This window comes from Phaseolus vulgaris, chromosome 6, assembly GCF_051622355.1.
Source record: "Phaseolus vulgaris cultivar YP4 chromosome 6, ASM5162235v1, whole genome shotgun sequence".
Taxonomy (NCBI): domain Eukaryota; kingdom Viridiplantae; phylum Streptophyta; class Magnoliopsida; order Fabales; family Fabaceae; genus Phaseolus; species Phaseolus vulgaris.
Window position 1 is genome coordinate 34699679 of NC_143503.1, and position 17492 is coordinate 34717170.

General features: G+C 31.5%; 1 protein-coding gene across 2 annotated transcripts; it reads right to left on the reverse strand.

Annotated features, from left to right (window-relative positions):
- Positions 1-1482: 1482 nt before the first annotated feature.
- Positions 1483-14096, reverse strand: LOC137832525 (RNA helicase family protein). Of its 2 annotated transcripts, none has more exons than XM_068640727.2 (23): positions 13662-14096; positions 11943-12264; positions 11795-11869; positions 11612-11701; positions 11357-11436; positions 10613-10682; positions 10391-10476; positions 9029-9098; positions 8298-8393; positions 6848-6953; positions 6606-6652; positions 6432-6515; positions 6286-6339; positions 5706-5806; positions 4763-4853; positions 3726-3890; positions 3321-3410; positions 3085-3156; positions 2806-2904; positions 2620-2706; positions 2221-2274; positions 2011-2090; positions 1483-1843 (listed from the first exon to the last, which is right to left on the reverse strand). In XM_068640727.2, the coding sequence occupies exons 2-23, from the start codon at positions 12195-12197 to the stop codon at positions 1696-1698; spliced, it is 2100 nt and encodes a 699-aa protein (XP_068496828.1). In that variant the 5' UTR covers positions 12198-12264; positions 13662-14096; the 3' UTR covers positions 1483-1695. The 2 variants fall into 2 exon arrangements, with proteins under 2 accessions (XP_068496828.1, XP_090159293.1); XM_090303167.1 differs by having other exon boundaries at positions 11357-11441; positions 11943-12277.
- Between the last annotated feature and the right edge of the window lie 3396 nt (positions 14097-17492).

The window sequence follows — 17492 nt, forward strand, 5'->3', positions numbered from 1 at the left end:
GCAACAGAGCTTGCTCAATTTGAATCCAAAATGGTATAGCTGTAGAAGCTACCCAACTCAAATTGTTAACTCAAATTGCTTTTAATAATAGAAACCAAATCCAATATACATCCCCAGCTTACAGAGGTAGTTAGTGTTTGACCATGGAAAAAATTAGGTGGATGAAAATAAAATAAGTGAAAAATACAGTAAATGTTATTAATTTTTTTAAAAAAAGAAACAAATGTTATCAAATTTTCTCTATACTTTTATTTTTGAATCTTTCTCTATATTTTCAAATAATTAATATTTTTTATTTTTTTACAAAAAACGCACCATTATTTTTATTTTTTTACAAAAAAAATACTAACATTCGGTTTAAATTCCCCACTATTTGTGTGAATACAAAGGCTTTGAGGGATAACTGTTTCAATTATATAGTTAAAAAGAAAACAAAAACTTTTGTAAAAAATAAAAGTAATAATATTAAATAATTTTATTCTAAGTATTGCTGTTATGTATTTTAAATCACAATAATATATACAAAGGGAAAATGTAATATTTTTGGAATGTAAATTTATTTATAACGATTTTCAAACAAAATTATATAACAATAATCTACTGTCAGATGACCATTAGACTCAAAATAATTATTTTATAAATATAATATACATTTATTATTTTTAACTTATTTTTTATTATATTGTGTACATCATATCTAAATATCAGTTTATTCATACATCAATAAGCCAGTGACAAATCTACTATTTGACTATTTGATAAATTTGTAAATTTTTTATCACATTCGAATAAATTAGTAAAAATTTTAAAAACCTATAATTGAATGTAAAAGTTTTATTATATTTTGAATTAAATAGCTTCTAAGAAATAGCTCAAAAAATCAATTATAAATATAATACAAAAAACTTGAATAAAATATTAGATTATGATACAAACAAATATCAATTTAGATCATTATTATTAATTTTTTTTAAAGTTTAATATTTACAAATTTAATCTTTATTAAATGTAAATACTAAAATTTCAAAACAATTAAATTCAAAATATAAATAAACACATTTTTTTGAAAAATGGGAAATTTAATTTAGTCAAATAAGAAATACATATATATAGAGAGAGACATACATACCTAATAAAAAAATTGTTTTTTTTCATCAAATTGAGATAACGGAAAAAAAATTCTATAAATCGATAACATTATGTCTTGTAATATTACTAATACTAAATTGATTGATATAGTCTATTATAAATTCAAATAAAATCTATATTTTTAGAATAATAGTTTAGGCTTTTATACATCCAAATCCAAATAATTGAATTAGAATTTAAATTAAAATAAATTAATTTGAATATTTCTTAGTTTGATACTAATTTTAAAATCAAGAATAACAACTATATTTAGTAAACACTAAACTCTATTCAACAAAATAATAAATAATATGATATAATATAATATAACATTTAGTATATAACATCTTTATATAAAATTCACATATAATAAATAAATATAATTTGTTTAAATAAACTTGAAAATATCTCATTTTCATAAAGTAATGAAAATCTTAATGTGTCCTACCTGAACTGAAACTTCATTCATATTACTGGTTAATCTATCCTACCTGAACTGAAACACTTGATACAGTAACGTTTATTTCTTTCATCTCAAACACATTTAATAAGTCTAACACAAATCAATCAATAAAGGAGATGATTAGATTGTTGCATCTTGTAGAAGTGAGGAGCAGCATCCAGTAAGCACGAGGGGTCTATAGTTATGACATTACGCATGTATTGTCGATCAGTTGATACAAGAGAATAGTAAATGACCCATTTTGGATTTACTCTGCAAAAAGAACAAAATGTGTTTAGATATTGATTCCATCAAAGTCTTTCATTACTCCCGAAAAAGGAAAATAATATATATAAAAATCACAAGTTGTAGTAGAGACTATTGGATTTACAGTCTTATAAAACCTGCACATACATAACGTTCATTCAGTTTGTACGGACCTGAATAGCACTGACGACGGGTGAATATAAACCTCCTGTGATCCTCTTAACGTCTTATACATCCCATCATGACTGTATGCCTTACATAAACATAAAATTTAAGGAAAGTTAAATTGTCTGTTTTACAACAATTAGTGGCAAAAATTGGCAATATATATAAAGAAATGAATGAAAAAATCATGCATTTTATTGTGTCAAGAAGTATCTCACCTCTAGATGACACGCATTTGCAAAAAATCCGGCAGTGACAGCTTTTCTCACTAACTGTAAGAGTATATGTAACAAAATAATTAAATAATATGAAAAGTTGTTTTCAGCTCATTTCAACAGCTCTCCATGATAGCTTATGAAAACAACTTACGGCTTCTTAGAAAACAGTTAACCTTATTTTTCTTTCAATTATTAAAACAACTTGTACATAAGCAATTGTTTAACAAGACATTGATTTAATAGGACGGAAAACCATATAATGAAACGGGATAAATAAAATAATGATTACACTAGAGCAGAGTTTTCATTAAATTTCACTATTTGACAATAAATCAGGAGAATATTGAAGCCAGTTTTTTCAAAAAATAATCAAAACCATAAGTATAAAAAAAAACCTACCTCCATATCACTCTCACATGATTTTAAGACTAATCCTATCCTCTTTGCAATTCTTTTGAGTTGCTCTCTAACTTCAAGAACCTTTCTCTGTGCAATTTAAGCAGCCATGACCACATCAATATTGGAAAGGAGTGGATGGACTATATTGAGATGCCTATATTGTGAACAAATCCTAAACGTACACACCATGGCCTGATAGTTAACAAAGTTCTTGTGACACCACTGTGAAGATTTACCAGATTGATGAAACCCCTTGTATACATTAAGGAACGTTACATGGTCACCCTGTAATTGTACCAATTATCAAAAGAGATAAAATATATGAATAAAAGATATAGCTCATCCATCATATTACACACTGAATGAGGAGTTTAACGAAGAATTATAAGGAAGTTTAGCACATAATAACGTAGAGGAAATTATGGTTATAAATAGCAAGAGTGCGGAAAACTTATGTTAAATTACCTCGGCAGCAGCAAATCTCAATTTTGCTTCATCTGATTCCTTTTGTATCCCTCTCCCTGAGATCCAGATGGACTATATACATAGATATTTGAAATTAAGGTCAACTGCTCTATACATTAATGTTTAACTATACTTTTGAGATGATATACTAATAGATTTCATTTTAATATTTCCTAACTTTAGCAAAAAAAAATTGATTACAAAACAAAAGCAATGACTAGAGCAAAAAGATTTACTTGGACGGAAAGAACAGCCGCAATGGTGATTATCTCCTCTGAACACCCAAGTTGACTGGAAGCTATTATCATTTTTGAGACCATCGGATCCTAGCAAGGATTACATTCCATTAAGCACATCTACTGTTAACCCAGCTACCCCCAACCCCAAGATAATATTTGGACCAACGACATGATAGCATAAGGTTATCCAATCTTGTCAGCTCAAACAATAGATTAAAATAGGAAATGATTACCTTATTATATCCTATTTTTTTATCCTGATCACCAAACAAATCTAAGTGTCCAGTGTACTTAAACTAACACTGGGACCATGGTGATAAAACGAGTCTTTATAATTCTATAAATAGAGATGAAGCATTTAACAAAATAATCAAACATGATTTTTTCGTATGAGAAACTTACAAGTGGAATCTCAGCAACTTGAAATCCAGTTGGTGAAGTCAGCTTAGCATCATCATCCAATACACCAAGTGAGTAGAGAACTTCAAGAGCACGGATCATTGCTTCAGCAGATGGAGATGCTGGCCAGTCAAAGCCCAAGATATTATCAATCCCCAAGGCCTTTAACTGGAAATCGTCAGAAAAAGTATAAAGTAATTAATTTTAGAATCAATCATTAACTTCATCTAGAACACACTATTCCAAGAAGCATTATTCTGGTAACAACTTTCCAATGGAATTACATCAGTAATATCAGAAAAGGAAGAGATGATAACTGGACAATCCATTTCACTAAACATTATACTACTATGCTTTTCTTGGGGATAAAATGCAGAAATTTTATTAGAGAAATGGGATGCACAACCAAAAGGCAGAGGCTAAAAATGTTACGAAGTAATTCAATTTCTTCCATATTCGAAGAGGAATCCCCCTTAAAACTAGCCATTGGCTCATCCCAAAAATATGTAGGGGAGATGTGATATGCAAGTTTGTGGTACTAAAACAAGGAATTATGTTCATGCCCTCCTTCATCTGTATGCGGCTTTGGCATATAGGATTTTTAACATAAAGTTAAAAATACCAGACAATAAAAAGTGTTGGTAAGTGAATACTAGGCAGGGAAAAAATAAAGGTGCATCAAATTCTTTGCAAGAGTTGATAAAATAAATTGCCAAAATTGCTAAAGTTTCTAATGCAACTTCATCTTTCCCTCTCTTTGATTAATCTTGATTATTATTTTAATTAAAATACCAATATACGGAGCAAATACGCTTAAGATAATTACTAATTAAATTCAAACAAATTGAAGATAAATCAAAGTAGCAGTGATGCAACTGTCACTAGTCATCCTCCTATGGATCAGAAAAATGTCATCCCGACAAAAAGGTTCCCATGGCTGGAAAAAATAAAAATAACACATAATGGTGGCATCACCATAAAAAAATAAAACACACTAAAAATACTTGTTTCTGTGAAATTAATCCATAACAACTACTAACCTGGATTACGCAGGAGACCATATTTGATCTCTGTATCTCTGGAATTCCCTCATTAGGCATGTGGTTAAGAAAATACTCTTCCGTATATAGCCTGGTTTGCAGTCATGTGCACAGTGAATGGTTGTCACAATTAACATCATTACAAAATACAAATTACACAATTTGAGATGTTGTCACGGTAAACAGGACATAAAACATAATAGAATAAATCATATAACAAAATGCATCAATAAAACACAATGACCACTATTACACCATGAAATTGAAGAAGACTAACTCCACCAACAGAATACTTAATACGGGCGGCGTGCGTAAAGAGACAGGAAGGGTATGGAAACAGAGTGGACAAGATATACTCCAAACAAAATAAAAAAATAAAGGAAAAAGAATGTATCAGGGCTACTGGATATCTTTGCATATTAGAATTGAAAAGCCCAGTAAAACAGTCATCAGCAGAGGGCCCATAGAGAAATTCTAATCAGAGAAAATGGAGGGGCAAACATGGCTCTTCAAAATCAATGCATTCTGCTTAAATCAAATCAAATAAACAAACTAAAACAGTAAAACTGAAAACTTTTCTGTTTTACAGAAATTGCCATGAAATTTTGCCTTTTTCTTTAAATGAAGTAAAAGAGGAGCATACTTGTTCTCAGTGGCATAATTAAATTTATATAAAAATGTTTAAAAAGGTGAATATTGTAAAGCATGTTGTCATTACATAGATCAACAGATGTTTATAGATAAACAGGGTCACCTTCCCTGAGCTAATCATAAGAAAAAATCCATAACATGAAACAAAATTATTCTATAGGTAAATAGTTTTGGTTCTTTGTAAGATAACCACATACAAAAGTCAATCTCTTATCTCAGAATCGACAGGTGACTAGGATAATAAATTATATTTTGTAAGTAAAACATTTTAATTAAACAGCTGAAACAACACCTGTAACACTTTCCTGGTCGAACTCGCCCAGCCCTGCCAGTTCTTTGTCTAGCAGAAGCCCTAGATATAGGTGCCACAACCAGATTTTCAATATCAGAAATCTGTTACAAAGAATGAAAGAGAATTGCACTTGAAGACATCCAAGAAATCTGAGTAAGGGAGAAAAATAGATTGGAAAAGGGAAAGGTTCTAAAAATAAAATTACTGGGATGCCAGCTAAAATCAACCAAAATTTAGTGGATAAAATTCTAATAAACTGAAATAATGAAGAAAATACATAATTAACGTTAATTTAGAATTCATAGAGTACCATAACTAGGAAACTGCCAACCCAATAAAGTTAAATAAGACAATAAGTGACATAAACATTGATGAAGTTTCTCTAACATTTTAAGAACATACACGGGTACAAACGATGATATGCAGGGGAACAATGTTAGCTAAAAACTGAAGAGCAAAAAAGAAACTTGAATAGAAGTAAAAAGATAGACCAAAAGTTACATCTATAAACCGAACAGGAAATAATCATTACAGGGCTCATTACTACATTTCTTTAATAGAAACAACCAAATGAAAATACCGGATTGTAGAACCGCTGTTTAGAAAACCCACTGTCAACAACATAGACGATTCCCTGCATGATTAGAAAAATAAGAATTAAATTAATAAGGAGGACTCATCCCTAACCCATAGACATAGGCAAACTTATAGTAAATGGGATGTTACCTCTAATGTGAGTGATGTTTCTGCTATATTAGTAGAAATTACTACTTTCCTCTTTCCACGAGGAGATGGAGAAAACACTAACTCCTGAGAGAATGTAAAACAAATATTACCACATTAAAATTAAAATAAATATACAAAAAAAATTACAATAAATCACACCGATGTATTTCTAACCTGATCAGCACGTGGAAGTCCTGAATACAGAGGCAAAACAATCAATCCTGGAACAAAGAAAAATTCCATGCATTAGATGTATGTATCTCAATGAAGATGAAAAATATGAAATTATTTTCTTATTATCTATGAAAAAAAAAAGATACATACTTTGTTGGTGATGTTTAAAAAAAAGTGTTGTTTAGTAGTTAAAGACAACAAAAGTTAGCAGTCCAAAAATAATAACTATTCAGAGTGTGTACCTGAAGAGTGTTTTCCAGTAGTTTGTACTTCGTCAGTGAGTAGCTGAACAGCCGCATCAATATCATCTTGGCCGGTAAGGAATACTAGAACGTCTCCTACAGGCTCCTGAGGAAAAATAAGTATTAGAAATGTGATTTGATAGGAAAATATCTTACCGAATATTCCTCATTATTAAGTATTCATGTTGTTCCTTATTATTATATCTCTACTTCATCATAAATAAGAGTACATGTTGGGTATACAACAGATCCCACAATTACAAGCAATCTTCTCTATATGGTATCGGATTTCTAGTTCCCTTTCCCTTCCTTTTATTTTTACTTTTTGCTGCATAACTCTCCAGACCCTAGAGTCAAGGGTAGCCATTGAAGACCCTATAGTTGTCTAGTAGAAAGACTTAGTTACCTCATTTTCACTAGACTGAACATCACATTTGCAGTTAGTATGGTTAATCAATTCCTAAAGGATCTACGTCATAATCATTGGAAAAAAACTGCCATATGTATCCCTACCATACCTAAAATATGCACCAGGTCTCAAATTAATGTACAAGGACAAAGGCAATTTCAAAATAGTCTGATACTCTCTGACGCTGATTAGGCAAAATCACCATCAGATAGGAAGTCCACTTTTAGATATTGTGTTCTCAATCTCATTGGAGGAAACTTGGTCTCTTGGAGGAGCAAGAAGCAAAAAAAGTTTATAGATCCAAGGTACTAAACTCACGTGGCAATCAAGCTACTATTCAAATGTGTAAAATTCAGTCTTCCACGAGCGAACCCAAAACTTATAGATTGACAGTCACTTTGTTAGACAGAAAATTGTCTGGGGAGAAATCATCACTCACTTTGTTAACTCCAGTGATCAATGTGGGCATGTTCACTAAATCCCCTAAGGGTTCCTCGTGTTGTTAGCATATGTAACAAGCTGGCCTAAATGACATATATGTTCCAACTTGAGAGAGGTGTTAGAGATATAATTTAATTACATTAATTAGGAAGATATGATATAATTTGACAAGGAAATGTCTTAAAAATATTTGCCATTATTAGGTACTGATTTCATTCCTTATTACTATATCTCTTCTTCATTATAAATAATAGTACCCATGTGTGTACAAATCAAACAATTACAAGCAATTCTCTCTATAATAAAAAAGATCAAAACCACAATTTCAGTCCGTTCAGCTTTTTTAACTATGTAGATAAATATGATTTTCTGCTTACTTCAACAGCAGGAATGTGTAGAATTTATTTGTGTTGCTATTGGAGGACTCCAAAATTTCTATTATAGTTACTATGATATGTATCAAAATAAACACTCATATTTTAAAATTTATGCTCAAGTCTAACGTAAGCACTGTGCAACAACACATGTAAAGTGATTAAAATGCCTCAAATATAGAATGCATTAGTTGAATTTATCCTATCCCATTATAAGATAAAGTACCCGCTGGTGGATCAAGAGTGTCGTTGAAACAGCAGCCTGAACATAGTCTTGGACAGGTTCCTCAGCATAATTAATTTGTACATTGAAGCCTCTACCCTGAAAATCATAAAGCATGATGTCTTTGTATATTGAAAACTTTAACCTGGGAACCACAAAGTCATAGTAATGCTCCACTTAATTAAAATATTTCCAAATTCTATTGTAATTCAGTTTCTGAAAGGTTGTTGCTTTGTCCAATTAATATTACATGGAAAAGACAAAATACACAAGGGTGATAGTACAAACATGCAGGAAAAAATAAATAATAATAACCATGGCAGTCAAAATCGCAGTTTGACATGTAAGATGGTAGGCAATCACAATATTCTCCCTTGTTTCTGTGTTTGCATCTACTGTAGATTGCAAAATTGCTAGTTTTCTGGTTGAAGATCACAACTAGCAGAAAATTGGCACTTCTTGCTACTGCATTTCTAGGTTAGTTTGATGGTCAGGATTGCGAACCAGTTTTGTAACCCTTAACATGCAGCACTCTAAATCCAAAAATTAAGCCCAACTTTTTCATTCCTTACAACGACGTATAAAGAAAAGCAACTATGAGCTATATATATGAAGCAGTGGAAAAGGCAAAGGAAACAATAATGAAGTCATTCAATAACAATGAAAGCAAATACAAGGATGCATTTACAATCACTGATAATATATGGACATGCCAATTTACTACTAAATGGTACCTCAACTGATAAGATTGCAGGTTCCACTTGTGGTCCATGATCCTTGTTTTCGGGCTCTCGGCGCTTTTTTCTGTTAATAGAACACATTGTTGAGTAAGTGACTGCTTTCTTGGGTGACAACCAATATCTGAATGCTCAGCACTAAAATTCACAAGACTTTCAATTTTAAACAACTTAATAATGTGGTACTATATACCAGATAATAATAGGTATAGTGAGTTGGCCATGATCCTAATGGTTGTAACTAAGTACAACAGGTCAGCTTGATAGTGAATCCAGGGGACTTTGTTAGGCATTCCTATATGGGTAATGGACAAAAAGAGGGATTACATAGGTTGTAAGTTTATAGCACTCTTTTATATAGGGATTCATGGATGAAGTTAGGACTGTAGGAATATAAGGGGAAAGGGAATAAATGACGTAGGCAATCAATTGGGTAGTCTTGGGTGGCTCTTGCCAAAGGAAAGATAAATATTCTTCTGATATTTCTTTCTTTCTCAACATTTTCATGTTATAATTAGTGCTCTGGTGTCTGGATTTTACTATAATCCCTATTGTGAACTCCTTATGCTTACCAAACAAGAAAAGTAGGCAACTATAATAACAATATTAATATTAGACAAGTGTCTAAACAATAATTACCAAATGCTATTATAGTACCAAGTATGGACAAATTTTACCCATTGTGTAAAGTAAAGAGAAACATACAAACTGGATTAACTATCGTATTGCAATGATTACATACATACCTACATAATTATATATATATATATATATATATATATATTGTGCTTTTGTAGGTGCAGCAGAGAGGAAGAGCATTGAATGATGATAGTTTGAAGCTATTGGTAATGATCCAGCATCACAAGGTCATTTCTTTGAAAGAATATTTATCAGATGATAAAACAGTCAAAGCTATTTAGGTCTGTCATAACCGTTTTGTGTTGTTAGTTGTAAGTTGTAACAGTTGTATCAGTATTCTGTTTCTTCTCTTGGTGCATATAAACAGTAGTACTGTTCTCCATAGCAATGATACTATACAGATTCTTTGTTTTCCTCCCTTTCTTTTGTGTCTCTCTGTTCCATGTGTTTATCTAACTAACAGTATTAGCATTATAAACAACTAAATGCCAACAAACACAGGTGTATCCGTGTATGGATAATTTGGATTCAAGTAAAGAAACCTTTTCTTTTTGCAGGTTTTTTACAATTAAGGTGAATCTTATAATCAGATTAGCTATTTTCCCAACGAAATCTTGTGACAATTTTTGAAGACAAGTTCTATGAATAAAGCTTCCAGAAAAATGTTGATGCATAAATAAAAGTCTGAACAATTGCAAATTAGCAAGAGCAGAAGAAAACCTCATTTGGAAGAAGTCAGACATCGACTTTGCTTCAATGGTAGCAGATGAGATAATCAACCGCAACTCTGGTCGACGACGTTGAATCTAGAAAGGTAGAGAACAAAATTCATACAAATTATGAGATTAATAAGATTTCAATATAATGAAACTATATTTAATCACCAAAAATAAAGAAGAGCATTTCATTCCTGTACATATGGATAGCCCGTCCAATTAATACCTTTTTCAATAGTCCAAGCAGAATGTCAGTTGATATTGATCTTTCATGAGCCTCATCCACCATTATAACACTGCAACAAGTGATTACAAAGGTCAGGGTAAAAGGAGTTCAAAACAGGAAAATGAATTGGAATATCGCATCTCTTTCAATAGAAACAGCCATAAGTCTTTGCTACTTGTCACAGCCACAAAACATGTAAAAATCAGTATAAGGAACACCATTTATATAACCGTTTAATAAGAGTAATGTTTGCATGGACAACATTTAAAGTCTCAAAAGTCAATTACTTGTTTTGTATAAAAAGCTAGACTAGTCTACCCTGAAAAGTTCTGTGGCTTTCATTTTTTTTAATTAAACGAATACTAGTATGGGGAGGGTTACAATATCTGACAAATAAGAAAAAGGGGAAAACTCAAGAGCCCCCATAGATACACAAGGACCAGAAGAAAGGTTCCCTAAATCTGATGGCAACTTCACAAAGAAGGAAAAGAACATTATTAGTCTCTCTCGAAGTTTTAAAACAGAACATAAAGATAAGAATGCTACACTGCCATCATACAACCATAGTTTCCCTAGTCCATTTGTGTACCATTCCATCTTTAATGTCTTTTTCACCATTTGTGTACAGTGTACACATAACGTATCACTTTTAATATTATATATATATATATATAGGTAACTTATGAGTGTAAACATTTGAAGTCCATTCCACCGAAGATGTTAAAAAAGAGGGATAACAAATACCTATATTTGGTCAAAAGAGGATCGTCCATCATCTCCCTTAGGAGTACTCCATCAGTTAAAAATTTTAGAACCGTTACATCCTGTGCTGCCACAAAACGAAAATAAACGTTGGAACCACTCCACTCGTAACTATCCAATCAACTCTCCTCTTCTATCGACATATTATATATACACACGTGTGTGTGAATGTGTGAGTAAAAGTAAGAATGACAACATAAAGATGCAAATAAACGATAATTGTAGAGAGATGCTCACCGGTTTGGTTACATCTTCAAACCTTATCGTGTAGCCAACTTCTTCACCAAGCTTTACTCCCATCTCTTCGGCAACTCTGGAAGCAACAGCCTGTAAAACGCAAAAGAAATTAGATGAGTGATGAGAGAGTTATGCGAAAGATGCATTCAAGAATCATCAAGCGGTAATTATAAAGAAAGTGACCTGAACGGCAAGTCGTCTAGGTTGAGTACAAGCAATGAGTCTGCCACCGGCGGCCCAACCTGCTTCTTTCAGGTACTGAAATGCAGTGCAAATTGTGAGTCACGTGAATATGAATTGGAATTAGAATTAGAATTTGGAGGTAGATGACCTGAGGAATTTGAGTGGTTTTTCCGCTGCCGGTTTCGCCGACGATGATGGTGGTGGCGTGAGTCTCGACGAGGTATAGAATGGCGGTGCGGTACTTGAACACAGGCAATCGCTGGCGTTGCTTCTCCATGCTGGCGTAGCCATGTCTTGAGGAAGAGGAATGGTGAGAACCAGACAAGAAGAGAACACCACCTTCTTCATCGTCGACTACGCGACCCTGTGGCCTCTCCGTCCCTGGTTTCCAGAACTGCGACATGTTCAATTCTTCACCACCCCACCACACGGCCAACCCACGGATCCTTCAAGAAAACGGCAAATTCTTCCTGCACTTGTAACCTGGGTACCATCACTTCTTTAAAATTTCAAAATTATCATTCATTGTGAAATTAAAAATCTGGAACTCAAAATACATTTCATACAAATAATTCTGAAATAGATTGTTGTATATTCCTAAAATAAATTCCTTAATAGAAATGAAAATTAAAATCTCATTTGCGAAAAAATAATTCTGAAATATAAAAAAAAAAATTGAATAAAAAAAATTACCAAATAAGATTGGAAACGTTTTGCAGAAAATAATTTATAAAATTTATAAAAAAAATCTGAAAATCTAAATTTGGGAAAGTTTGCAAAAAAAGAGGTTCCGAAGTATTTTTCATCTGCATCTTTTCTTTTATTTAAAGACATTTTTATTATTTAACTTGGGTACAAATTTAAATTTGATCGGGTGAAGAAAGTAATTGCCAAAAATAAAATCTGGTCTTGGATCATTTTACATCAGAGGGCCCAAATGCATTCGGCCCAAGCTCGGATTGAATGATGACTGAATCCTGGTATAAACTAACTTTTAAAGTATAAAATTAAAATTCAGATTTATTTATTATGTTTAATTTCGAACGATCATATTGTCGATTAAAAGTATTCATCATTTTCCTGATACAAATGTCTGAAAGTATTTTTTTAATATATCTTGTGACAAATATTAATTATTTATTGTTTTTTTAAAACTAGAAAAACATTTTATTTCATCATAATTTATTGAAATTAAGTGTTTTTCCTCACAAGAAAAATAAATATTGCATTCTTATTTTATTTTTACAGTGAAAATATTTTTGAACTAAGTCCTGTCAAATTTTACTTATGAAGTTAAACAGATTTTTTCAAGTTAAAATTGTTAGTATTACTATTTTATTTTATTGCTTACTTAAGTATAGTTTGGATATAGGGAGAATTAGTTATGATTTTGTAATAATAATAAGTTATATTTCCAATAGACACCGAACATGGTTGTGTTATGAAACCGTTTAGCCGGGAAATCTGGGTCGTGACTGTATGCATCCTCGTCTACACAATGTTCATCATATGGAGCATAAGGTCAATCCAGATTTTGGTGCTGCATTGAAAATTTAGATCAGCACCATACTCTGGTTTGCCTTTTCTTCTCTGTTTTATGGTCATAGTAAGTATAAATATGTGCAAATAATGATTCAGTGGCACAACTATAAAGGAAATGATATTATGAATGGAGAAGGAATGAACAGAAATATATTTTTGAACCGGACGAACGAGGTTAGACATTAAATAAATAAATAAACATGGTTATACGTGGAAAATAAACACTAATAAACACTTGTAACTTCCATTAAACTAGTCAAAAATACTTCGTAGAACAGTTCCTTAATATCAGGAAACCTAAAGACCATTAGACATAGAAAGGTACCCGGACGAACGCGTGTGAGAGAGAAGAAGGACTCGAAAAACCAGATAGCTACAGGCACGACAACAATTATGTATCGACGTAGATCAATATTACGCAGACCCTGACATCCATACAGGTACAAAACGAAATCCTACTTACTAAGCAAACTGAACAATCAGAATGCTTGTGGTGGTGTGGAATTTAATATGGAGGTGGTGGTGCTCGGATTATAGGCGGTTTATAGCGTGGGGCTAAATTCAGTCTGGGAGAAGGTGGAGGCTGTGGCAGAGTGCCTCTGATTTTGGTCACCAGCTTGTGAGGTGAGTCTAAAAGTGCCCTGTGAAACCCTTGAGAATTAGAAGCATAGCTTGGGAAACAAAAATGGGAAAGTAGCAATACATGCAGAAGCATGAACTGAATGAAAAACCACTTGGAATTGAAACTCATAATTGCTGTGTTTAGCAGTGATTTTTGCATTCTCATTTATAGATAGTTTTCTGAAATTTCTTAGGAAGTTTCCCAGCATGACTTGTAACTTTGATGACCAAGACTCACTGTTGGAAACCAGTTTCCTACTCTTCTTTAATGCCTTCCAGCTATTTGTTTACAAGAAATTCATAATTTTTTATTAAGATCTTTTTTTTTCTTTATTCATTACTGTTAGATATTATAAATATTGCACTTTGTAGTAATAAATAATTTTAAAAATCATTAATAATGAGCATAACCTCTTTGATCACCTCTTTACTGTCAGAATGCTAAAGCGAAAGCATAGGGGTTTCTTACAAAAAAAACTGAAACAAATACAAGATTCATTGGATTTAATTTGTGTTAGAGTTTGGAAAATCTATGGATTATAAAAAAAAAAAAAATCCTGCAACTTTTGCTTAAAAGTAAATTTTAAATTGAAAAATTTATGGAGTTAACAGGAAGAAACTATGGAGGTGGAGGAAGAAATACGCAGTGGCTGAGTCTAAGAATGGAATAGGTAGGTCATTGCACAGACTCTTTCTTCCTACACCTCCATACCTTCATCAGCCACCCTCATACTAAATGTAAAAATACTGTTTTCTCCTTTTTTTTTTGTCACCTCCATACATAATCCAGAAGCTGTTTTTGAATCCGGAAGTGTTCTTGAGATTTATAAAATCCGAAACTCTTTTTTGCATTTGAAATAAGCCTATGGAATATGTAATCTGGATATATTCCGGATTACATAATCCGAAAGTCAATCTCATATTTAGAAAAGACTTCCGGATTATGTAATCCAGAAACTAATCACTCCTATGAAAAAAAAGGCTTCCAAATTACATAATCCAGAAGCTAATTTTATGTATAGAAAAGACTTCCGGATTATGTAATCGGACGCTAATCACAAAAGGCTTCCGGAATACATAATCCAGAAGCTAATTCTGGATTTAGAAAAAGACTTCCAGATTATGTAATCCAGAATATTAATAAAGGGTATTTTTAGAATATAAAAGATATATGGGGTGACACAAGAAGGTATGGAAGTGCAGGAAGAAGCAGCCCATTGCACAGGCTTCAAAGTGTGGAATGGGCTAAACCTGTATCTGTGTTAGTTTGAAATATTACAACTAAATTTCCATACTTAAAAATAATAAAATTATTTTAATATGAAGTATAAAAGTAAAGTTGAGTTATTATAAAACATAAGAAGTTCCAAAATATTTAAAATTATAATTAGAAATACCATAGTTGTAATTAAAATATTATTTTTGTTTTAATATATTATATTCAAAATATCATAATATTAACAATTCATAACTTCCTTGTGAATCTTATAACTCATAACACTATCAAAATTACTAAAAATAATTTAAAACTTTTATACCAAATATATAAATCTAACATTTCCAACTTAGTAAATTTGCTAATTTTCCTTTCGTGATCATTGTGTTGTAACTATTCATATTTAAGATATATAGAAATATATATAATAATATAAAACCAAATTAAATAAGTACAATCCAATCAAATTATATAAAATTCAATTGTAATATTATTTTTTATAATTATAATTATGTTTTTAACACTATAGTTTATAGTTAAAGATACAACTCTTTCTAGTTAAAGAAGTGTTATATTTCATTTGTAAATTAGTTTATTTTATCTCCATCATAAAAAAAAATATAAAGTCAATTAATATAAAATACTAATAAATATTTATATTTTATCTAAGATTAATTAATATAAAATATTAAAAACAATGCGTTAATTACAAACAACTAAAATACAAAAATTAATCAATTATATATTTTTAAACATAAATAAAATTATAATCTTATTTTTTTTAATTAATTAAAAGAAGTTAAAATTTTAATCATACATAATTTTATTTATCGTAATGAAAAAAAATAATTATTTTCCTCACTTCTCTTTCAAATTAACTCCTAATACAAAACAAAGCAAAAGATAATATAAAGAAAGCAAAAGAAGAAGTTTGGTGATCAAATGTTGTGCAGAAAAATTTGACTTCCTAACCAGTAGCATGCCTAGATGTTTTCTGCCACCCATTCTTGACTTGTGTTGCCACAAAAGTGTCTTTAGACTGTGTATTTCATTACATAAATATAGCACGACTCTCTCATGATACATATGAATTTTCATACTCAAACTTCCAAAACAGTCTCAAATATTTTGCTTCTACCTTCTCTAAGAATCTCGCTTCTCCTCAAGTAGAATTGTTACGAATCTCGCTTCTCCTCAAGTAGAATTGTTACGAAGTGGACTTTAAGCCTAACTCAACCTCATAAAACCAACTCGTAGGATTGAGGTTTGCACCCACTTATATTCAATGAAAGACTCTAATCTCTAGTCGATGTGGGATCTCCAGGTGTAAGTAACCGGTGGTTTATTGAATCGAAAATGACTGTGAAACAAATCTGGAACGTTGAATCACGAAATCATACTTACTAAGCAAGCTGTGGAATTTAATATGGAGGTGGTGGTGCTCGGATTTTAGGACGAACAGGACGAGGCGGTGGGCTTTTAAAATAGTGGCGGGCTGAATTCTGTCTGGGAGAAGGTGGAGGCCGTGGCAGAGTGCCTCTGATTTTGGTCACCAGCTTGTGAGGTGAATCTAAAAGTGCCCTGTGAAACCCTTGAGAATTAGAAGCATAGCTTGGGAAACAAAAATGGGAAAGTAGCAATACATGCAGAAGCATGAACAACCACTTGGAATTGAAACTCATAATTGCTGTGTTTAGCAGTGATTTTTGCATTCTCATTTATAGATACTCTTCTGAAATTTCTTAGGAAGTTTCCCAGCATCACTGTAACTCTTATGACCAAGACTCACTGTTGGAAACCAGTTTCCTACTCTTCTTCTTTAATGGCTTCCAGCTATTTGTTTACAAGACAAAGTTTCCTACTTTTCTTTATTCGTTACTGTTAGATATTATAAATATTGCACTTTGTAGTAACAAATAATTTTAAATTTCATTAATAATGAGAATAACCTCTTTGATCATCTCTTTACTGTCAGAATGCTAAAGCGAAAGCATAGGGGTTTCTTACAAAAAAAACTGAAAGAAATACAAGATTCATTGGATTTAATTTTGAAATTGAAAAATTTATGGAGGTACAGGAAGAAACTATGGAGGTGGAGGAAGAAGTACACAGTGGCTGAGTCCAAGAATGACAATGGTTTCTCATAAGAAATACTTCCAAATCACCCAATGTCTTATTTTAAGTCCCATTTTAATTTATAGTTAGTGAGATGCCAAAAAATAAATCAAACTCAAAAAATAAATTGTTAAGTATTTAAAACAAAATAATAAAATAAGTAACTTATTAGACTTTCTAAGACTTATTTAAGTCTAATTAATA

Bases quoted from the DNA above. Each gene is read 5' to 3' on its own strand.
- LOC137832525 (XM_068640727.2), bottom strand. From the start codon at position 12,197: ATGTCGCAGTTCTGGAAACCAGGGACGGAGAGGCCACAGGGTCGCGTA. The intron at 11,870-11,942 runs GTCATCTACCTC...ACTGCATTTCAG, and splicing joins AAACCACTCAAATTCCTCAG to TACCTGAAAGAAGCAGGTTG. The intron at 1,844-2,010 runs GTCCGTACAAAC...TTCTTTTTGCAG, and splicing joins CCGTCGTCAGTGCTATTCAG to AGTAAATCCAAAATGGGTCA.